Source organism: Sceloporus undulatus, chromosome 3 (genome assembly GCF_019175285.1).
Source record: "Sceloporus undulatus isolate JIND9_A2432 ecotype Alabama chromosome 3, SceUnd_v1.1, whole genome shotgun sequence".
NCBI lineage: Eukaryota > Metazoa > Chordata > Lepidosauria > Squamata > Phrynosomatidae > Sceloporus > Sceloporus undulatus.
Window position 1 is genome coordinate 47,729,035 of NC_056524.1, and position 24,768 is coordinate 47,753,802.

The following is a 24,768-nucleotide window of genomic DNA, read 5'->3' on the forward strand; positions in this document are numbered from 1 at the left end:
TGGGTTTGCAAGACTTGAGCAGGGCTGTTGATGACCTGGCCTCTCGGAGTTCTTTGATTCATTAGGGTTTCCATAAGTCCAAGTAGATGTGACAGCAAATAACACAGCAGAACGTAGGGGAAAACATCTGTACAGAAGCTCAGAAACATCAACCCATTATGCAACAGCTATAGTCGTCCTTGGACCCCCAAGAACACTGCATTTTGCCCTAGGGCATGAGGCCCTCCAACTTGGCACTATGTTTTCCGGGCCAGTGCTCCCCTTCATTGTAACTAGGATCATCTAATAACGTTTAGGTAGAAAACAACAACTGAATGATGAGTGGTGGAAGAGTATTGCAAGTTTTGTCTTGGAGACAATTGAAATGAGATGTTCTCAGGCTCTGTGCTGAAGAATTTGGCAACCTTTGTTCACCTCCTCCCGTCCTCCCAATGGAGGAATATCTTCTTTTTTTAAATACTGCCTGGTTTTTAGGAATTACTTCACTCTTCAGTCTGCAGAATGTCTCCACCTTTGTGTTAAAAGTCTCCCAGAGGTTTTCAGGCCTCGTCTTTCCCCACCCCGAATGTGTTCCTTTGTCCTTTCTTGTTCTGTATTTTTGGTTCACTTGTTGCTCATCCCTGTGGGAGGAAAGCTGGCCTTCAATTAGCGAGCGTTCATGACAAGCCGATCTGCTCCCTCCGCCTGCCGTTGCTGTGGAAACCGCTGGTATGAACAAGAGCGGCTGGGTCAGATGGAGGGTTTTTCAGCAGCCTACTTAACAGCCGATTTTTAAAAAAAGGATCAGGGGGAGGATTTGTGAAGGGAGACATTTTTGTGCCAGTAGAAAAAGGGGTTATCACTGAATTAATTCAGCTTATATGTGTGTGTGTGTGTGAATAAAAAGCTAAAAGCTGGTTGTGCTGTCATAATTATTTGGTATACTCGGCCCTCAGTATCCATGGATATTTTTTATCCACGAACTCAACCATCCATGACTTGAATATATATATTCCAAAAAGCAAACATTGTTTTAGCTATTTTGCATAAGGGACACCATTTCACTAAGTGATTGTATTTATGGGACTCACGCATCTACAGATTTTGGCATCCATGGGGGTCCTGGAACCAAACCCCAGTGGATACCCATGGCCCACTGCAATTGTGATTTTTATTATTCTTTTGTGAGGAGTGTGCCGACATAGTGAGGACATGTCACTGAAGATGCCAGCCACAGATGCTGGTGAAATGTCAGGAAGAAACTCTTCTAGAACATGGCCACACAGCCTGAAAAACCCACAAAAAACTATGGATGCTGGCCATGAAAGCCTTCGACTTCACATAGTGAGGCTCATTCTAATGAATGGGTTCAGGTTTAGGCATGGCCTCTGCCCTGCCTTTTGCTGAACTGCTTACCAAGAAAAGAGCTTAGCAAATTCCCTTACAGATTAAATTCCTCTGAATAGGAAGGATGGTGAGGTGGGGCAAGAAGAATTCTCTGAGAGGGGGGAAAGAAAATACAGTGCTCAATAGGGTGTGTATTTAGATGTGAGTTCTGTTAGTGTTTATTTTGTTTATTTCTGGAATCTTGTTACTTCAGCTTTCTGTGGGAGTCACCCCTGCTGATCCAGGCTGATCTGAATGTTTTGCTAGCTATTATGTGCTGGAAAACACAGGCAGCTAGGGTCACTACCAGGTTTGCTTTTATTTTGGAGGACATATTAAATGGAGTGTTAGGATGTTCTCCTCTCTCCAGAACTCTCTCCAGACATCTCTCCAGAACTTGAGGCATTCAGAATTAATTTTCAGGTCACTTCCCAAGGGCCAGCATGGCATAGTATTTGGAGCACTGGACTATGACTCTGGAAACCAGATTTCAACTCCCTTCTTGGTCATGGAAATTCACTGCATGACCTTGGGTGGATCACACAATCTCAGCCCTAGAAAACCCTGTGGTAGATTCACCTTAGAGTTGCCATGAGTAGAGATGGCTTGAAGGCACACAATAGCAACAATACCACTTCCCAAGGTCTTCACAAAGAACCACCTAGAAAACAGTTTCCCATCTAGAAAACAGTTCTTTAGTGACTATTGTAATTATAAAAATTGTACGAGGGAAATATGAAGAATTGCAAAAATTAAACACCTCTGAAAAATCATTGGTATCAGACTAGGTGACATGAGGTAGTTCTGTGGTCAAATGTTTTTGTCTTTCCATTTATTTAAAAGCAGTCATAGGGAATGAGTGAAGTTCAAAAATGAATCTGTTTTAAACTTTTCCCCATGCAGCAGTTTCTACTAAAGGGGTGTGTGTGTGTCAGGGGTGGGGGGGTGGCATGTTAGAAAGCTTGATCATGTTATCTTTTGCATATAATTTAACTTAATCCTTAGTGACTGACCCACTCTCATGATTTAGGGAGGGAAAGAGTGTACAATGGGCCCACATTCACTGAGGTTAGGGATGCAGGACCCCATGAAAGTGGAAAAACCATAAATAATAAAAAAAGAAACAACCCCTTTTTAACCTAAAAAAACCTCTATGGGAATCTCTAGCTCCTCCAGTTCAGTTTTGTGGTTCAGCATCTTCTGGAGGACCTAGAAATGTCTAGAAAAGTGCTGTTTCTAGGAATCTATAGGTTATCCAGTGCAACTTCAGGTTAACGTTGGCCATGGAGTCATGATAGACAGAACATATCCATCAAAGCCACAAATAGTCAAAGCCATAGAAGTCAAAGTCACAAACATGGAGGGCCAACTGTATAAGTTTTAACAGCCAGATGTCTACCACTCTGTAAACCTACTGATATCCTAACATGTTAGTCAATGCAGTGCATGGCCAGAGGGGGAAAAAAGACCCTGTACCTTTACTAGTTGTAGTTTTGTGCTAGAGAGAATTTTGAGTGGTTACACTGAAGAGCCTCATAGCCACTTCCCTTCCACACAGTTTCAAATGCTTGTGAAGGGGAACAGTGGAAAAAGATAAGGTTGGAACGATGAACCAGTGTGAGTAGAAAGAATGAAGTGCCTCTTCCTCCTTCTGTCCATTTCCCACCGAGTCCAGATCCTCTTCACGCCTTACCGTAGGAAAAAGAGTGATGCCTGTAGGTAGCCCTTGATGAATAGTTATATGAAAAGGAGTTAGTGCATAGGGACTGAAACAATTTGTGTTATAAGAAAATATGAACACATTATGTGTAGTATCAGATTTATCTTCCACTACAGTTGCAAGAGCCACTTATGATTGATGCGGTTGCAGCAATGATAAAAGGACTGCTTTGATGAATTGCAACAGGTAACAAAACACTACTAGCATGTAGAATAGTTTATTGTTACTTAAGTGCTAGACATGTTTAGTTGACATGTATGGCTAGTCATCATTGAAATAATATTATTGAGACTAGGAATGGGAAGATTATTTACTGTTACTGTTATTCATTTCCTGGCTGAAAAATGTGTTTCTCAACACTTGGGAAGCCTGATTGAAAGGAATATCAAAGTGGTGAGCAATTTTTGCAGTTTTTACCTGGTATTTGCAAATTTGGAAGTTTCTGAGGAAACTTTGTGTGTGTGTGTATACAAGATTGCTGCTTGTTTGTTCAAATAACAGCAGCTTTACACAGAAAGACACAAGCAGCTATCTGGAAACAGTGCTTTTGTATGAAAAGTATGTTTTTTCACCTCCAAAACAAAATTTTAACACACACACACACACACACACACACACACAATTTGTATTTTTGTGCAGAACAATTTCCTAAAAGACTTCAGGAATGCCTGGCAAGAATTTCCCAAATAGTCATTCTCTCACAGTGAGGAGAAGACTGCAGAAATTATTCATATTTGCATGTGAAGATGAATATTTATATTCCTAACTGAGTCTGGCTATCATTCTTTTTTAAAAAATCACAATGGAAAAAGCCAAGATAAAGGATACCTGATTTCAGTTACCTTTAATGGGAATAGTTGAAAAAAAGTATAGATTGGAGATTTTTTTTCTTATAAAGACTTTTTATATGGACACAAGCATCAAAGTTAGAACTAAGGTAAATTATACCTTCACAAACAAGATTGCTATAGGTAAACAGGTGAAACAGGTTGGTTTTTAGCTCTACTTTTAAGAAAATTATATTAGTAATGATGTAGTTTTAACAGTTCAGAATCAGGAATTTCATATGCCAGAGTTTTGGATGGACCAGAAAATAGTATTTTATATGCAGGTGACATATTTTTTATTTTTGATCACACAACTAGGCTTGGGTAGATTATTGAGAAAATTTTGTACATATTGTCATTGTTTGGTAACCAACAGTACAAAATCAAAAGTTGTAGTCTTTGGAAAGAAAAGGAAATGGCATAAGTGACTTTTAAAGAAATAGAGCAGATGACTTTTTTTTTTCTCATGTGGGCATTCAGGCCAGTCTACATGATTAAGATTATCCTGGTAAAATGCAAGTACTATGTGATCCGGTTATTACCATAGTAGAAGGAAGGATGCGTATTATCAAATGTGTGAACATCACATTATTTGCATGGCAGCATATTTTGGCAATGGGTGGGCAGATAAGGCAGATCTCTTCATCCCCCCTTCCAAAGGTGAAAATGATAGGCATTTAAAAAGTCAATAGTCTTTGGCTAGAAGGGAAATATGAAAATGGCTCCATATCTCCTTCCTCCTACCCTACCCCAGTTATTGACTCTTTATGCCCATATTAAACCTATACTGTTTTGCCCGAGCAGCAAGGAGAAAGAAAACTTCACTTTTTATAACATACACGTGCATGCATGTCATGTCCAGCCAAGATCAGCTCTCGATGAGGAGGACGGGATGAGCCTCCTCCAGAGCAAGGGCTGGATTGAGGCAACGCCAGGTGCTGTTCCTGCCCGGCCAGGTCCCAGCTGTGATCCTCCAGCCCGCAGAGGAGGAGATTCAACCAGGTCCTAGTGCCAAAGAGAGGCTTCCCTTCGGTACCACAGCCTAGTGGTGAGTCTGGGAACAAGCTTGCCTGCAAGTGCCTTCTTACAAAAGAGAGAAGAGCCGAGAGTTCTTGCAGACGCAGATGACAGAGGATTGCCGGAGGGCAATTAGCCAACCAGCCTCAGGTGGCATAGGGAGAGTTTCCCTTACTAAGTGGAGAGAGACTAATGCTGGTTGCTAGAGTTTATTATGGCCCGGGAAAGCTCGCCAGCAACACTGACCGTAGCTGATAACAGAGCCTTAGTTCAGTGGAAGTAAAGCAGACCCAGCAAAGAAGCAGCCCGAGCAATACGAGCCGAAGTCAGGATTTCAGAGATTCCAACGTTCCGAAAGTCAAGCCGAAGTCAGGACACCAGGAAACGCTTAGTCAAACAGTCCGGGGTCAAAACAGCCAAGAGATAACGAAGTCCGGTCCGAAGTCAAGGTAACAGAGAACTAGATCAGGGTAGGCAAACCTGCGGCCCGCGGGCCTGAATGCGGCCGCGGCAAGGCCTTGGGACCGGCCCCAGCCTGGTCCTGCCGCCGATTGCCACCGGGCCTTTGGGGGGCAATTGTCTATAGAAGCCTCAGAAACAGGCATTTAATTAGCATTTTTTAAAAAATCAGACCAATTTGTTTCACATGTCCTCCAGTTTTTTTAAAAAAAGTGTCTTCCATTTGAAAATTTTGTCCTGGTTTATTTATATATTAATTTTTTTTAAAAAATTATTTAATTATTTAATTTTTGGCTTCGGCCCCCCAGGGGGCTGAGGGACTGCAACCCGGCCCCCGCGCAAAAAGGTTACCTACCCCTGATCTAGATAGAGGAGCTAGTGCTAGCAGCAATCACGCCGAGGGATCATGCAATAAACTCTAGCAACCAGCATTAGTCTCTCTCCCACTTAAGTAAGGGAAACCTCCCTCGTGCCACCTGAGGCGGTTGGCTAATGCCTCTCGGCACCTCTGTCATCTGCGTCTGCAAGAACTCTCGGCTCCTCTCTTGTAAGAAGGCACCTGCAGGCAAGCTTCGTCTCCAGACTCACCACTAGGGCTGTGGTACCGAAGGAAGCTCTCTTGGCACTAGGACCTGGTTGAATCTCCTCCGTCTGGGGCGGGAGATAACACAGCTGGGACCTGGCAGGGCAGGAACAGCCCTGGCGTGGCCTCAATCAGCCCTTGCGGCTGGAGGAGGGCTCATCCTCCTCCTCATCCTCCGAGAGCTGATCTTGGCTGGCCATGACAATGCATGCACACGCGCACACTCACAAGCACACCAAGTTATGACTGGATGAATGGGGAGCAATGACCATCTACTGCCACCCCACCAGCCTGTAGCACAGAATGTAGCTTGGGAAGTCTTCCTGGTAGCCATTGCTTCCTCTCCTCACCCACTGCTTGAGAGAAGAGAGAGCTAATTATATTAAAACCATCCTTGGTTCTTTGTGATTTCAAGTTGTAGGGCAAGAGATGAGTGAGAGTGAACACCAGTGAAAGCTTTACATGGTGGTTTTGTCGTTGTTGTTCTGTGAGAAAAGACGAACAGCAGATTATCAAAAACATATTTAAAGCCAAGATCATATAACAGCAGCAGGAACAGGTGACAATGCAAGCAGAAGTGCGTATGTTTCCAAAGAAAATACCTTTTATTGACAATTGCATGTGGCTTGCAGAATACAGATATATGCAAATAGGTAAGAATGCACTCAGAGAAGTGTCGGCAATTGAACATAGATTCCAAATTGCAAAAATCTGCACCAGTTTGCATATCACACTTAGGTGTAGACTGGTCCTTGGACTCCATTGATAAAAAGAAATAACTCGAAAACAGTTGCCTGTGACCAAACTTTAAACAGGCTTTAAATTGGCTCCTGAACAGTACTTATCCAGGCTCATTACATCCAGTCTTGAAAGCTTCTGAGATAAAAATGTTCTCTGTATTATCTGCAAAAATCTGAAGCTTCACCAACAATAAGAAAATGAGAAGGGTTCACAATTGCATCTTACTTCTGTCATTGGTAGTATCAAGAGTCTCCCCAGCTCATCTAATTAGATCTGAATTTGGAATAACAGCTGTTTATGACCAGATACATCTCAGATTATGTAATTATTGGTTGAAGACAAGCTTCCTACAAAATGCTTAAATGAGCAAACCGAAACTTCAGAAAAACCCTGGATATTTAACTTTTCCAAAGTGCTATCAATTTATGGCTTTAGTGTGGAGGCCTTGGGTATTTCCAGGTCTAACATAATTAAAAACAACAACAACAACAACACATCTATTCAGAGTTACAAGTCGGAGACTGAAAACTCTTGGAGTTTCTCAAGCTACAATATCCACCTGAGGTGGCAAAGAAACAATTAACACGGCAAGATTAGTACCCAGGAACAATCTACTACAGAGCAGACCAAACCCACAAAATGACAGAACATCCCTAGTGGTCATCTACAGTCCCCAGCTGAGACTTCTCAAATGCATCATCAACAGGCTAAAATCAGTTTTGGAGCATAATACAGCCCTCTTAGAAGCTCTGGGAGAACATCCTATGCCAGCAATGCCCCTTTAAACTTGACATTGGATAAAGAACAGTCTGTATGCAAGAGGAGAAATGGACACAAACTGGACATTAAAGTGGCAATACCCAAAATCCAATTGCAGAACATGTCAAACTCCCTGGACATACACTATGGGATTTAAACAGGGGAAATTGCAAAGGAAGACCAGAAAGAGAAAATACTGAACTGAATTATATTTACAACCTCCAGTACATGAACAGAGCTATAAACAGACACTATATTCATGGCACACTACATATATTAATACAAAAATTCTTGCTACTGTAACAAAAGGAATTTTCCCAACCAAGGAACTGAATTTTGATAAGCAGATTTATTGCTTTCACACATCAACACTAACTGACCACTGTAAAGATCTGAAAGCCCAATATCTCTATTTAAAGCCCTTTGAAATGTTAAGGCAAGGGTCATAATTTGCATCTTTCTGGATCCTAGAACATTTCATTCCAGCCCCAAAACTGTATATATGCTTTTGTTGCTATTGTTAACTGCCTTCATGTCAGTCTCAACTCATGGTGACCCCATGGGTGAGACATCTCCAAGATTCACTAATTTCCATTATTCTGCTAAGTCTTGCAAACTCATGTTTGTGACTTTCTTAACAGAGTCCATCCAGTCTAGATGGATGGATTTTTTCTTTCTACATCCCTCCATCTTTCCTAGCATTATTGTCTTTTCCAGTGAGTTATTCCTTCTCATGATGTGACCAAAGTAGGACAACCTCAGCTTTATCATCTTGGCTTCCAGGAAGGTTTCAGGGTTGATCTGTTCTAGGCTTTATGAGCATTTATTATCACTCTGTAAGTATCCAAAGAAGTGGGTTTATAGCAACAAATTGTCGTGCCAAAAAAATAAAAAAAATAAAAAAAAATCAGTTAATTTTAAGGCTGCCATTACATTCCTTTCCTCCTCCTCCCTTTCTCCTTTGTAAAACCATCAGCAAATGATTTATGAATGATATGAATCATTGGTAAAAGAGCATAGCAAAAGCAAGGGGAATATTTGGAAAAGATAGTCTGTAGAGGAAAAGCAACGTGAACTCTAAAACACAGTGAAACAATAAGATTATACTTTGGAACAATATATACATGAATGTTTTAAAATGTCCCACCTGGACATCAGTGATGTGATTGTAGCCAGCTAGTGACTTATTAATACTATTCCTAGCATATATCCATGTAGTCTCTTCCAGACCACAATGCATTTTGGGATCAAGGTGTCAAGGTAATGCTAGTTAAATGCATAGTGCACAATACATGTATCCAGGTAGCTAGTTTGTCTGAAGTTTCTTTGAAACAAGATGGAGCCAGTGTGGCATGATGGTTTTTGTGTTGGACTATGACTCCAGAGACCAGAGTTTGATTTTCCACTTGGCTGTGAAACTCAGTGCTAGGTGTAGGCGTCATGACCAAGACCTTGGGCAAGTCACTCTTTCTCAGCTTCAATACCAAACCTCCTCAATGGAAGGCAGTGGCAAACCTCTTCTGAACTAATCTTGGCAAGAAAACCACTTAGGATTGCTGTAAGTCAGAAACGACTTGAAGTCACACAACAACAACAACAGGGTGTGTTTTCATGCAAAAGTGAACACTTATTGGATCTCTCTCTCATTTTAACAGAATATGCACACAGGTCATACATAAAATAAACACATCAAGTAGAACTACCATGCAGTACCAATACAAATAAAAACACTGTTTGCTGCACTCCCTATTACAATTACAGACATGCTAAAACTGACCCCCCCAAGTCAAATACATAAGTATATACAGCTTTCACATACCTTTTCTTATTTTCCCCTTTTCTATGTTTACGCTTCTGCCAAACCAATCAATATAGCTCAGTACTCAGATTCCACAAATATATTTATCCCTTCTTTCCTCCAGAGGAATGCAATAAATGGGTTCCAAGCTTTCAAAAAAAAAAATATCCTGTGTCTTATCTCTCATGAAGACAGATAACCTGTCAATTCCAGTCATTACTATAGTCCTCAGTATCCATTTGTCTTTACACTGAATCTCCAGATTTTTCCAATATTTTGCATACAGCACATTGTATGATAATTTATTATAATTTTGTTGTTGTTGTGTGCCTTCATGATTTATGGTGATCCTAAGCAGAACAATTGAGGCTATCAACTGACACATGTGTGATCAGTACTTTAAAAGTGAGAGCGACCAAACAACTGCAGACATTCCATCCATGATCTTGGTCATGACACCTACACCTAGCACTGAAGTTTATCTCCCTCACCCAAACAACATCTTTCCAATAAAATTTGTCATGTATGAAGCACACAACAAACAACATGAAGTTCGATAATCTCCCCTCTCCATTCTGTAGGTCTAATCGAATACTACACTTGTAGTAGGATCAACAAATTCTTCTTGGCTCCTCTACCCTTGCCTCCACAGTTTTGTGGTGATGAAAACATGATGTGTGTCTTTAGAACATACCAGCACAGCAAGCACACTTGCTTATTGTAACTACTGTAGGTTTCTAAGTCATGAAAGGCAAAATGTATTGTAGCAGTGTAGTGTATTATGCATGTGATTTACAATCATATACCATTGTGCTGTTCTATATTTAAGTTTTTTTTAAAAGATGTGTACCAAACAACTGGCTGAGGTTAGCGATAAGCACTTTTCTTCTCTCATTATTCATGTGTATTTAGAGGAATGAATACAGATCTCTCTGTGCATATCCCTAAATACACCATTACAGCAATACATACTCCATATAGGCACAGGGTAGGTATACATTGGAGGTGAAGGAAGCACTCCTATACAGAGTATATCTTGCCTGTGTTTTAGCTTCATGTTCACATACATTTCTTAATCAAAGTGTAAAGAAATCCATATTCACTTAGACTCTGTGTGTGTGTGTGTGTGTGTACACAATGCTGCTTCCTTTTGAGAACTTAAAACAGGTAGCCGTAATAAATTCTGCATTGAGGCTCCAGTATATAGATTACTTCCAGTTGACATTGAAACAATCTCTATTTTACAGAATGGAGACAGCGTGACAGTACTTTCTTAAAAAGTACTGTCTGTGTGTTCACATGCACATTGTTGTGGTAGTGGTAAGCTGGGCTATCCCAACCTCAATTACTCCTGGTGCTTTCAGAAATGCCTAGAATACCATCACCCTGTGGTAAGAATAACTCTTTCTGCAGATGATGGATATACTGTAGTGTAGTAATCCAGACTCTTTTTTGCAATTAAAGTACTGATTTCAGTTAAATTGTAAAATGGGCTTGGACTGGCTTCAAAGATTACTTTTGGAAGTGAAAGACAAGGTCTAGGAAGTGGAGACCTGGCCCTCCTCCAAGGATGTCATGCACTATTCTGGTTATTCTTTTAAATGTAACAAATATCCCAAAGTTGTCTTTCATCACATTGCTAGAGTGATCTCTAGCACCATACCAGGCTGTCAGAATTATTCAAAGATATTGTACTAACTGTGCTTCACACCAGCCTTGGATCATCCTGACAGCAAAGGCTAATCACATGTGAGCAATCATATTTTGGGATTTCTCTCCATTTCATTGTGTAAAACATTCACAGGAGCTTTCACTGTGTACTGGATCCATCTAGTTAACTTTGAAAGCCCTGTATAGTATTTTGCTATAGAGAGCCAATGAAACTGGCAAAGAGTCTTGTGGGAATTTAAAAACTAACAGTTTCCTTGTACCCTAAATACAATTAAATATGAAATATCCATGGAATATATGAACAGATCTTTCACTTTATTGTTTTAGATATAAATTATATCATGCTATGCCTAGATTAGAGGAAACAGTTACAGAGGAGATAGTGAACCTCCTGAAATATTTACGGTAGTTCACCTTGCAATGTATAGAGGCCCGACTTTGTAGGAAAGAGCAGACTATACACTAAGTGTTGAGGAGTGATTTTCCTGCACTAACCTCTTTCCTTCTTTCTCTTCATCTGTCTTTTCTAGGCAGGACAGGGCTGTTTGCTGATCTCTTGCCCAGTTTTGCTGTGGAGATTATGCCAGGTACTCTGTCACCTAACACTTTATTTATCCATTCTTCTGTTGCTTTGTCTGTCCAGTCTTTCACAGTGTCTTGGGCATTATTTCATTCCTAGATTGTACATATGCTCTCAGTTCTTAGGCTGTTCAATAATGGCTTACAAGTGGCAACTGGAAAGTGTGGCAAGGGCTTTAGCACATCCATGCTGTTGATATAAAGGCAATTATTATTTCAGAGAGAATTGTTGCTTGTCACAGACAGTTTTACTGCTAGTTTTATCACTTCTACTTGCATAAAACAGTAGCTCATGTTGTTCTTATTTTGAGAGGTGTCTTCTTTCAGATGATCAAAATTACTGGGTGTTATGTTTGTAAATGTAGGTCTTCAAATGGATATAATGTTTTTTCTGGACTGATTGTAAGTAAGAGGTTCGAGCTGTTTTCTTTAAAAATGATTTCAATTGTAGACCTAACTAAGATCAAGTAAACTGGTTTTCCCCAGCCTAATGCATTCTGGATGTATTGGAGCACAATTCCAATAACCTTCTAGCCAACATAGCTGAGGATGATGGGAGTTAAAGTGCCTCAGTCAGGAAATGAAGGCTGGGGATGATGGGAATTTGACATAACTAGAAGATATGAGGTTGTTGAAATTTGGCATATGTCAGGGGTGGGAAATGGGCACCCTGAGGGATGCATGTGGTTCTGTCAGGAAGGGGGTTCTATGTGGCCTTTGAGCCCTCCAGCCTAACAAATCCTGAAAGTGAAAAAAAGCTAGAAAATGCTCTCTCCCTCTTTTTTTGGGGGGGGGGGGGCTAAAATGGCAGGAAGGTGCTCCAGCCTCCAAACAGCTAAAAAGAACTTTTAAAATTGACTATCAGGGACTGAAATGTCACTTCTGGTCTCTCCCCGCCTCACAAAAAGTGGCAGTGCAGCCTGTGGAGGGCCAAGAGGAGTGGAAAATGCCCTTCTGACTCTCTGTGCATGCCCCTTGCTTACATGATTGTCTCAACAAACCAGAGGAGACACTTAGAACTTGACATGAAAGAAGAGCGAAAAACTACTTTTTCCTTTGCCTAACTTGGAATTTCCTTTGAATATACAAAGATGACACTGTGGTGCAGGATATAAATTCTCTGTATGCTGTTGGTTTGTTCTTACCAGCTAGAGGTAGAATAAGCTGTAGCAGAAATATCTTCTTTTCTCATGTATGGAAAATGAAAATAAGAGAGGAGTTACAAGGTCAAGAACCATTGAAGGTCATTTGTAATCAACAAAACCAAGGCTGGGCAATATGTGAGTCCCATGCCATCAAATTCAGTGTCATTCAGTGTCAGCAGACATAACAATCTACATAACAATCTACTATTAATGTTAAAACATGGCACATGGGAAACATGTATTGAGTTTCAGAGCAGAGTTGAGGGTTTCTTTACTACATCATCAACTTTGGATGATAGTGTGTGCATCGTCATGTGCATCATCCCTTCTGCCTTTGTGAAATTCCCTATACCCTCACAATCTATTATTATATTGTTTAAAGAGGATGATAGTTTGAATTGAGTATTATTTAACAAGATGTAACTTGATTGGTTCTTTGATAAAGATACAGATATTCATAGGAGCATATTATAGTCATGTTATATCTATATACAAAAATAATAAGAAAATCAAACCAAATCTCCCTTACATAAAATTCAGATTTCTCTGTACAATAAAAAAACATAATCCCAACCTCTTAATATACTGTAAACAAATGGAAAGTTGCAGCTGAACATCCTCTTTATATTTCAGACTCAACAAGATTTCCATCTGTACATTAATTTCAGATAAATTATCCTGAACCAGAACAGGAGAAACACGCTGACTTCTCATAAAAGCTGTACATGGTTTCATCTTCTTTCTCTGAACTGACTAATGCTAATCAATTTTAACAAACTTACTGCTATTTGTGTTTCAAACAGCTGTTGCTCTGGTAATGGAGGTAACTTTATGCCACCACGATTCAGGCAAAAAGCTACAAATGATATGTCAGAGTTGTATGTACCTTTCCACCCCATCTTCCAAAGCATTCAGTAATATCACCAACGTTTTGGTTCAGTAGTACTGTCACACCTGCCAGTTTTTGTTGGTTTGCTGCAGTAATCTGTATCCCATAGGGCAAGAAGATCAGCCCTGGGAATCTCAGAGCTCTGGAAATCTCCAGCACTTTCAACTACATACTTTTAGAGCCACATTTAGACAGCAATTTAGATAGAGCCTTCAGCACATGCAGGCTCTGCACATATATACTGCATCATGCAAATATAGCCTACATGCATATTCATGTAATAATAATAATAATAATAATAATAATAATAATAATAATAATAATAATTTGTTTTATTTATATACCGCTATTCCAAAGATCATAGCGGTGAACAGCAAGTAAGCTAATTAGCAAGTAAGCTAATTTGCCCCCAACAGTCTGGGTACTCATTTTAGCGACCTTGGAAGGATGCAAGCCTGAGTCGAGCTTGGGCCCTTTTGCTGGTCTTGAACTCGCAACCTTGTGGTTTTGAGTGAATGGTTGCAGTAGAGGCATTTAACCACTGCGCCAACATACTGAGGCTCTGTACAGATGACCCAGTCAATGCATAGATTTGCAATGAGAGGGGAATTCCTCCCTGCATGGTAGATTGATTTTACACAGAATTATTTTCTAGTTTGGATCATTCCCATAGTCTATATATCATATTGTAACTAAGGCAACATGCATATAATTGAAATAACTGCATGTTTTTTCCTGCTTGCCCATGTTTTCTATCTACCCTCTTCCTTTCTTGTTTTCCTGTATCTTAAGTTCCTTGAAGTAGAAGGTTGTGCCTGTTTTTATGTATAAAAACAAGGTAAAAAGCAAATTTCATCTCATTGATTTCCACAGTCCTAAGTCATTATAACATTGTTCTCCACCCTTACTAGATTATATGTTTTTCAGTTGTAGATGCTATTTGTTCAGTACGAAATAAGTCCAGGGCAAAGAGTCTTGTGTTCTCTTTAAATTTCACCAGTTTTAATTCATGAAGGCAAATATTATTTGGAAGAGTTATGAACTAAGAGCAAAGAGGTTCTTTTTCTAAAGCATATTTTTGTTCTGATGAATAAATACAATAGGGAGTAAAAATACTGAAGGTGATCTTGCCTTATAAGTGTTACTTGTAGCTTCTCTATTAAAATATTTCAAAACTCCTTATTACTACATTTTTTTAGGATGTACATTTATTTATAAGATTAGTCAGTTAAACATTCTTAATTGGTTGATAGCCCCAACATTTTACATCTATTTCTCTCTGTCTTTGCAGAGTGGGTGTTTGTAGGCTTGGTGATCCTAGGGGTGTTCCTCTTCTTTCTCCTGGTTGGGATCTGCTGGTGCCAGTGCTGCCCTCACAGCTGTTGCTGTTATGTCCGCTGCCCTTGCTGTCCAGATACCTGCTGCTGTCCACGGGCGTGTGAGTGACTATTTATAATGTCAAAAAAACTGGTGAAGCAGTCTGTTACATGTGCAAACTCTTCACTTGTTATTTTTTTTAATAAAAAGAATGTTTCTTCTTCCATGTTTTTGTGTACCTGGCAGTTCCATCTGTCAGTGATGAAATACTATTACCTGTAAAAATTGGATTGACCAATTTTTGGTTGGAAATGGAAAAGCTAAACACAGATTGATTGGCATAGGGCCTCACTACCTGAAAAGCTCCTCCTGAAGTTTGGGAGACAGTACAGTATTTGGCCTGGGGGGTTGCAGCCTATTGGGGTGGGTGAGAGAGTAAAAAAATCAAGTTCCCCAGGTTGCACGAATAGAAGTGCTTTCCACTAGCAAAAAGCAACCATTGGGTACAACTTGATAGATTTTACAATTTACTTCTAAAACCACTGTTTAATTACCAACTACTTAGTTGCTGAATAATTTGAATGATTTTTTAAATGCTTGCAAGCCAGTCAGTTTAATGGGAACAGGACAGCTATAGCAAAGTAGATGCAAATAAGAAGCTAGGAGTCCAACTGAATTCACTGTTGGCTGTATGCACAAAAGTGTTCTTCACAAATACGTGGTTGGATCAGGGCTATGGTGGCATAAAACCCATTTGTTAATTCCAACTACGTTAAGCCCTTTGAGTCAGTGGGAACTTGGTAAGCCAACATTTATGTGAGGTCCATTGATTCATTGGGTTTCTTGTAGTTGGGAGTAACAATTGGATTCAGATTTCTGTGTTGAGAAAGATCAGTCATATGAATACTTAGTACAAATGTGTGCCTACTGTTGTGAACAACAAAATCCCATTCTGATCCAACCAGAGACTCTAGCCGGCTATTAGCAAGCCTTTTATTCAAGCCTGAGATTGCCATTAGTATTAAAAGTGAACTTCCATGAAGCTAAAGGAAAAATTAAACAATGTGTATTCATGTGATGAATAATTGGGGGGAGGGGGTTGTAATTAGACTTCTAGGCAGTTTTCCTGAAATTTCTTTTAAGATCTCAGTTTGTTAACTTAGTTGTTTGAATCTTAATTACAGCATTCTTTAAAAAAATCCTCAAAGTACTTTGCACAAATAAGCCTACTTGATAGCCTTGTTATGACTTCAACTCAATTTTGTTTGTGGAGCAGCATATCAGTTACGGTAGTTTGCAAATATGAAAACAATTGATATCTCCTGGTGAGATTCCTGATTCATGTTAATGTCATATGAATTAATAGCCTAGAGCAGACAGACTCATGGAAGAATAAATTGCCTCCCATATTAGCTTTTGTTAATCTCTGTCTCAAAAGGAAAGACTATCTGCTCAGTGATAACCGAAGACCTACTTGATTATTTCTCTATTTTTTTTTTCAGTGTATGAAGCAGGAAAGGCTGCAAAGGCTGGGTACCCCCCTGCAGTCACCTCAGTCCCTGGACCTTACTATATTTCTACTGTGGGTGGTGTTCCATCTCATACTGTTCTGATGGAAAAGTCACATCTTCCTCCCTTGGCACCAAGTGAATCCAGTACAGCAGGACAAAGTGGTAATCTAGAAATTTTCTACATCATTGTTTTTATGCTTATCAGAACATCAGGAGGCAGCAGAGTCCAGCAATGAATTCATGGTAATGAACAGGACAGCTGTAACAAAGTAGATGCAAATAAGTAGTGAGAAGTCCAACTTCAATACTTGTTTGTAATGTTAGTTTTTACATGCATGCTGTTCAATGCAATTCCTTATTTAGGTTGTGCCATTCTGGATGGTAGCTTCTTGTGTTCTTTGGGAAATCAGAAGTGAGCTGGCAGTAAAGAAGATGGCATTCCCCAAAAGAGTCCTACAGTCCCACCACACAGTCTCTATGTAGGCAATGCTACCACATTAATCTCATCTGTTCAGGGTTTTTTTCTTGCATGAACTGGCACAATGTGCCTCTGTGTGGTGTGGATGATGGGTGTTCTGATTACACCTACCTGACAGCTAAACATTCTTCTGTTTGGATTGGGTCTAGTTCATTTATTGCAAGTCACAGACACAGTGAACGGTCAACTCATATGTGTAACATAACATCTGTGAGCAAGGGATTATTATTTGAACACTTCCTCCACATCATAGATATAGCTCTGCAGTGGTATTAGTAATACTATTTTATTTCTTGGCTGCTTACATTTTCTACTATGGGACTAATCTTAAAAAGGTGTGAGTTTGCACATTTGTGCAAAGTAAAACAAGGCACTTTCCACCTCGATGGATCCATGGTACTTCTTTCTATACTTGTTTAAAATTGGTATGCTTTAGCAGTGAATATTAATTTTCTCAAACTGGTACTGTTTTTGGTGTGATGGCAGCCTTCTATTTGCTTGCAGAAATATATGTCACATAATCCTTAAATAAGAACTGATCTGTGATTAGAAAAAAACAATCTTGGGATGCACAAGGCCCTAGACTACAAGTGAATGCACATTATGTAGAAGTAAATTTTGTAGCATTGTGGTCTGAGTGTTGGACTACAATTCTGGAGGCCAGGGTTCAATTGCCTATTCAGCCATGAAACCCACTGGGTGACCTTGGGCAAGTCACATGCTCTCAGACAAAATACCCCATGATATTCTTGCAAACAAGCTAGTAAAATGTGAGTTAGACAATACAGTTGTTAGGAGGATTTGTAATTGGTTGACTGGCTGAATCCAAAAGGTGCTCAACAATGGCTCCTCTTCACCCTGGGGAGAAGTGACCAGTGGGGTCCCACAGGGTTCTGTCCAATACTACTCAACATCTTTATCAATGACTTGGATGAAGGAATAGAGGGCATGCTTATCAAATTTGCAAATGCCACCAAATTAGGAGGAATAGCTAAGGACAGGATCAACATTCAGAATGACCTGAATAGATTAGAAAGCTGGGCCAAAACTAACAAAATTAACTTCAACAGGGAGAAATGCAAGATACTGCACTTATGTAGAAAAAATGAAATGCATACATATAGGATGGGACATCTGGCTCAAAGAGACTACATGTGAAAGGGATCTAGGAGTCCTAGTAGACCACAAGTTGAACATGAGTCAACATTGTGATGCGACAGCTAAAAAGGCCAATGGGATTTTAGGCTGCATCAATAGAAGTATAGTGTCTAGAACAAGGGAAGTAATAGTGCCACTCTATTCTGCTCTGGTCAGACCCCACCTGGAATACTGTGTCCAGTTCTGGGCACCACAATTCAAAAAGGATGTTGAAAAATTGGAACGTGTTCACCGGAGGGCCACCAAAATGGTGAAGGGCCTCAAAACCATGTTTTGATGGTGGCGCAGTGGTTAAATGCCTGTACTGCAGCCATTCACTCAAAACCACAAGGTTGCGAGTTCAAGACCAGCAAAAGGGCCCAAGCTCGAGGTCGCTAAAATGAGTATCCAGACTGTTGGGGGCAAATTAGCTTACTTGCTAATTAGCTTACTTGCTGTTCACCGCTATGATCTTTGGAATAGCAGTATATAAATAAAACTTATTATTATTATTATTATTATTATTATTATTATTATTACTATGAGGAAAGACTTAGGGAGCTGGGTATATTTAGCCTGGAAAAGAGACGGTTAAGAGGTGATACAATAGGCCTGTTTAAATATTTGAAAGGGTGTCACATTGAGGATGGAGCAAATTTGTTTTCTGCTGCTCCAAAGACTAGAAAACAGAACAACGGATGCAATCTACAGAAAAAGAGATTCCACCTTAACATTAGGAGGAACTTCCTGACAGGAAGGGTTGTTCGACTGTGGAACACGCTCCCTCGGAGTGTAGTGGAGTCTTCTTCTTTAGAAGTCTTTAAGCATAGGCTGGATGGCCATCTGTCGGGGATGCTTTGATTGTGAGTACCTACATGGCAGGGACTTGGACTGGATGGCCCTTGTGGTCTCTTCCAACTCTATGTTTCTATGATTTAGACTCAGGGAAAGGCAATAGCAAACCACTTCTGAACAAATCTTGCCAAGCAACTCTATGAAAGGTTTGTCTAAGACATAAATTACTTGAAGGTACACAACAACAACAAATCTCTTTGGTTTTGCATGTGTGTGGGGTGGTTACCTCCAAGTAAATACGCTTGAGATTAGTATGCATGCCATTCCCCCCATTTTTAATAGATAGCCTGTGGGGTTTTCAACTCATGTCCACATCTGCCAATACCAAATGTGGGGCTCTCTGCTTAACCTACTAGTGACACCAATTGAAGATTCCTCTCAAGCAGTCCTACCGTTTTGGCTAAATGTGAGGTCTTTACATTTCATCTACTAAATGCTTTATTTACAGATGCTAAACATAAGACATCACATTATTTATATATAAAAATTATATAAAACTCCACACATTCTCTTCTCATGCTAAATCAGAGCCTTACCAGCCACTCAAACTGATTTCTCTCACTTCAACCCTCATCTAACTCATACTCTTTTCAAACACTTTTTCTTGTTGTACCCTTCTCAAACCCCAGGCTAAACTCATACAAATTTCCTCAGACATTCCACCAATCAGCATTTACTTCAACACCATTCTGTCCACCTTCCTAACAGCAATTAATCTCATGCACACGCACATCAATCAACATTTTTATTTAGAAACCCATGACACCACACGGTGATAGAAGAATGTGGATTTTTAAAAAAAAATCAGTGGTATTGCACAATGGTGTAGGATCAAACATTTGTACCACTAGCTCTTGAAACTGCAGCTCATATTTCTGAAGACAGACTCTACCAGATATAGTCACAAACTTGACTTTTGCCACAGCACCATGTTGAAATGATATTCCTGAAAAGCAATTAATGAGTCATGAGCCTGCACTGGCAATAAGGCACTCTTGTGCTAATATACTGACCTCTTGAGGCTTCAGCCAAAAAGCTTGGCATCCGATAATCAATGTGTTGCTTTTCTCCTTCACTCTAATAATAATAATAATAATAATAATAATAATAATAATAATAAGTTTTATTCATATACCGCTAGTCCAGATCATAGCGGTGAACAGCAAGTAAGCTAATTAGCAAGTAAGCTAATTTGCCCCCAACAGTCTGGGTACTCATTTTAGCGACCTTGGAAGGATGCAAGCCTGAGTCGAGCTTGGGCCCTTTTGCTGGTCTTGAACTCGCAACCTTGTGGTTTTGAGTGAATGGCTGTAGTACAGGCATTTAACCACTGCGCCACCAGAATAAATGAGTGTGTAAGAACTGTAAATGCTTTTGGAGCACAGCATTTAGAGCTGAAGCAAAACCAGTAAATGTCTCAAAGCAGAATTATATTTTCGCTGTTGTGTGCCCTCAAGTTGTTTTTGACTTATGGCAACCAAAAAGCAACCCTATCACAGGCTTTTCTTTGGCAAGATTTGTTCAGAGGGGATTTGTCTTTGCCTTCCTCTGAGGCTGAGGGAGTGAGACTCACCCAAGGACACATAGTGGGGTTCCATGGCCAAATGAATATTTGAACCTTGGTCTCTAGAGTCCTATTTCAACACTCAAACCACTATACCATGCTGGCTCATTATATCTAACTGGGGGGGGGGATCAACATAGCATTTTGGATGACAGACCAATGCTTTTCTGTGTATGTGTGTATATTTTTGTTTTAAATGTCACTGCACAGCAGTTGCTGTACGTTCAGTGTGGCCATTCAAAATTCACAATTGTTTTCGAATAGCACATTTTCTATAAAAAGAAATCAGCACACTTGTCCTTATACTGAGCATGCTTCTTAAGATTGCATAAATGTGGTTATTTCAGTTTATACAGAAGAATGGGAGCAGAAGGCTGAATGAATCACAGGAACATTACCAATCACTGTAAACTGGTCTTTAAGACTACCAACCTTGAACCCACTAAGAGTGATCTGATTAAAATGCATACTACTTTACTGCAAGAGCTATTACTATATGTTCAGTTGTAACAAAAACACCCTGAAAACTGGGGATAGAGAGCAAGAAGGGAATTAACTATAATCTGGAAACTTCCTATCTCATTCTTCAGCATTCATTCAATAGAAGCAAGCAACAGTGTTTTAATTTGGATTTACTTCTAAGTAACTCTGCTTGGATTGCTTGAGTTGCAACCTAGGGTTTATAACTAACCATAGTCATGTGACTAAATATACCTGGATTTGGAGAACCAGATATTCTGACATCTATATGTTAATACAGAATACAGATGAGCTATCCTTATGAGAAAAGATTACAAAATAGGAATGGCAATTTGTGACCCATCATATGTTCTTGTAGGTCAAATCCCATCAGTATTCAACATTGGCTATGCTGGGTTCAGCTGCTGGGATTTGTAGTTTAACAACATCTGAAGGGCAACAAGCCAACAACAGAAGGCATGACTGGCAATCTGGACACCTTTGGACTTTGATTCATGTTGTTTCAGCCAGCCTGACCAATTATGAAAGGAGGTGGGAACAGCACAGATTCCCCAAACCTAATCCTTGAATGTCTCTGCATTAACTTCAACTGCATTGCTTTTAAATTTGCAAACATAATATGTACTACAGTTTTCTAAAGAATGGGTTTATATATCACAGCAAGATGTGTGGCACATACATAAAGCTTTTACTACGGTTGGGAAGTGAAACAAGAAGATAACAGTGTGTGAAGCTTTTTTACATTATTGCATCAATTGCTGATGTAATCAGAATTGTAGAAACCTGACTTTGCAGGAAGTGCATACTGCTCCTTTTGTACTTTATTGGCAAGAACTGAGACCTTTTGAAACATAGTGTATGGGATGTTCATTCATGTTACCAAACAGAGTACATCCCACACTTTAAAGTTACATAATAAGAAGGCCATTTATTTGAGGTCAAATCACAAATATGCTTATTCTTCCTCTGAAATCAGCAAGCCTTAAAATGTGTAATTTGAATTGCATCCTATGACAAAAATGTTTTAAAGGGGTATACTTATAGCTTGTAAGTCAACACACTGAAGATTTAATTCTCTCCAGCTATCAACCATTATTATTTAAACCATAAAACAGGTTTCTAAATATCTTTCAATGGCAGGTTCCAGACCACCAAAAAGTACGTGCACGGCACATACTAGGGTTAGAAAGGGGCGTCCTTTCCAGACACCCCAACCCTAGTACATGCTGAGCATGTACAAAATGGCAGCACCCAATCTACATGGGTGCCACCATTTTGACATAGCGGACGCTTAGCGTCCACACATTGCGGTGCAGAAATGACGCCGCAAGTGCGCCATTGGCACCTTGCGGTGTCATTCTGCGCCACAAAAAGAACCCGCTTTTTGCGGGTTCTTTATGCTGCGTCAGGGAATTGCACGGTTTGTCCGCTGTGGTTCAGTGATGCAGCAAACACTGGCGCCGGCAGACCACCCTTTTGGGCGGTTTGTAAAGTGCCAAAGGTAAGTAATAATGCATATGACAAGGAGATCTTAATAAGGGTATTTAAAAGTTTATTTCTTGGAAGAAGCACACTGGCCACTAATTTACTTCTTTTCTTAACAGTGCGGAAAGGCTACCGAATCCAGGCTGACAAAGACAGAGATTCTATGAAGGTGCTATACTATGTTGAGAAAGAATTGGCTCAGTTTGACCCCGCCAGGAGGATGCGAGAGAGATGTGAGAATTTGTTCAACTGGTTTTTTTATAGCAAGACCCAACATAGCTTCATTTAAAATACAATGGAATGTTAATGCAACCCCTGCTCATCCTTAGCTTACCTTTTAAATATGGGTGCTTGCAGTAATATAAACTGCATACTACATATATAGTTGTCTAAACATGTGCCTGTATTTTGAAAAGTGGTTTGCGTAAGCTAGACAAAAAAATAAAAAATAAAAATTCAAAGTATAAATCCCAGTAAAAATACTGCTCAGATATTCACATTCAGAAGCATGTCAAATATTTGCAATGCTGAGTTCAAAAGAAATAATGCTTATCATTACTTTTGGGACAATGCTGAATTCAGCACTCTTCACTTTTCAGTACCTGGTTCTGGTAGGAATAGGAATTCGTATGACTCTTTATTACAGATTTGGGGTATTGGTACTGAGGTGTGGCAAAGAAAGGCCTAGAAAAGCAGGTGGGTGAGGTAATGTTATGATCAATTTTCATCCATTCAGTACTAGGGCAAAGTGAGTAAACACTTGGAACTAGATTCTTCTGAGGTCAGTGTGGGAGATTAGTACATCTAATCAAACATGCTGAGTGCATTTTCACACAAGGCTCACCACCTGCATGCCTGTGCACATCCATCATTTCTAGTGAAAGAAGACAGGAAATATAGACTCTGCAGACTAAGGTAATCTTAGTCACTGATTAATCTAGGAGGCATTTACACCCAGTTTTTTGTTCCAAGGAGATGAGGATAGCTGCACTGATGCATATTGAAATTGTTGTTCCCATTACGTTTTGGGTTTGTGAATCCCTCTTAAGTCATTTTAACCCTTGTGTTATTTACACATGACATTGTTTCGGGATAAAATGGCGCCACCACCATTTCCTTGAACGATACAGAGTGAACCGAATCAATTCGAAAGCGTATTCACACTGCCAAAGATGAGATTTGATGTGGATCTTTTTTTTTAAAAAAAAAACATTAGGGAAAAAAAACACAGTGTCAAACATTCCGGGTTAAATGGGTGTTTTTGGTAGCCCCTCCCAAAGTGCACCAAGTGCATTTGGGATGAGTGTGATAACCAAGAAAATAACCAAGATTCATCTTGGATTACTTTCGTAGTGTGAATGGGGTCCAAGTCTATTCAGATATGTAAATACAAACATATATAGATTAAGCTCATAACCATAACTGCCAGTAGGTCCTGTCAGTCACAGATAGACAAGCTGCTTCATTCAATTGATCAACAGACTCAAGGAATGACTTTGATCACGTCTCTGAGGAAAAAAATAACGAATTACATGGTGTTCTAAAACAGTCGTCACTGAACATGCTGCCATTTCCACTCACAAGGAATACTATAATTAGGTTTATTCCAGATTGGAATGCCTAGGGTCCAGATGTCATATGGTAGGCAATAGGGGTGATGGGAAGGAAAGATCAAGTCATTTGGAAAAGCTCTATTTGGTTAATCATACAGGCTTGGTGTGTCTCCCATTCCAGAAAGAGTGAGGCTGAAAATTCTTGATAGTCCTTGGGTTGATCCCATAAGAGAATGAATGTAGAAATGCTTAGTTCCTAATTCTAGGGTCACTCTGGTTTTGCATTCCCATTGTATTAGATCAGAATGCAAAGGAATGGGCATTCCCTAAGGAATACCCCCCCCCCCCACTCCCACCATTTGAGGAGATTCTACCTCATCATTATGAAGAACTTGATGACAATAAGAGCTGATCAACAGTGGAACACACTCCCTTGGAGTGTGGTGGAGTCTACTTCATTGGAAATTTTAAAATAGAGGCTGAATGGCCATCAGTCAAGGGTGCTTTGATTCTGTGTTCCTTCATGGCAGGGGGTAGTACTGGATGGCCCTTGTGGTCTCTTTTGATTCTATGATTCCAAGAGCAAACCATATCACAAATTGCTTTTCATGCTTTCCATATTTGAAATGCAATTTGCCATCCACATGCCTGAGAGATACAAATCCAAACTTTATTTGGGCAAATAGAACAAATAGCTACATGATTCTTTGGATCCAGATTTTTGTATTTTTTAATGTGTATTTCTTGATTCAGACTTGTCCATGGACTCACACTAGTAACAACTGCTAGTCATAATTGAGTTAAATCTTGTCTGTATGTTTCAGCAGAAAGTTTC

At 39.8% G+C, this 24,768-nt stretch overlaps 1 protein-coding gene across 4 annotated transcripts in view; it reads left to right on the forward strand.

Moving 5' to 3' along the window:
- ILDR2 (immunoglobulin like domain containing receptor 2) overlaps positions 1-24,768 on the forward strand; it is a 65,754-nt gene that overhangs the window by 35,573 nt on the left and 5,413 nt on the right. For all 4 annotated transcript variants that reach the window (XM_042460358.1, XM_042460359.1, XM_042460360.1 and 1 more), the window contains exons 4-7: positions 11,471-11,527; positions 14,845-14,991; positions 16,373-16,543; positions 22,500-22,613. In XM_042460358.1, the coding sequence (XP_042316292.1) occupies positions 11,471-11,527; positions 14,845-14,991; positions 16,373-16,543; positions 22,500-22,613 (489 nt within the window). The remainder of the gene's footprint in view (positions 1-11,470; positions 11,528-14,844; positions 14,992-16,372; positions 16,544-22,499; positions 22,614-24,768) is intronic.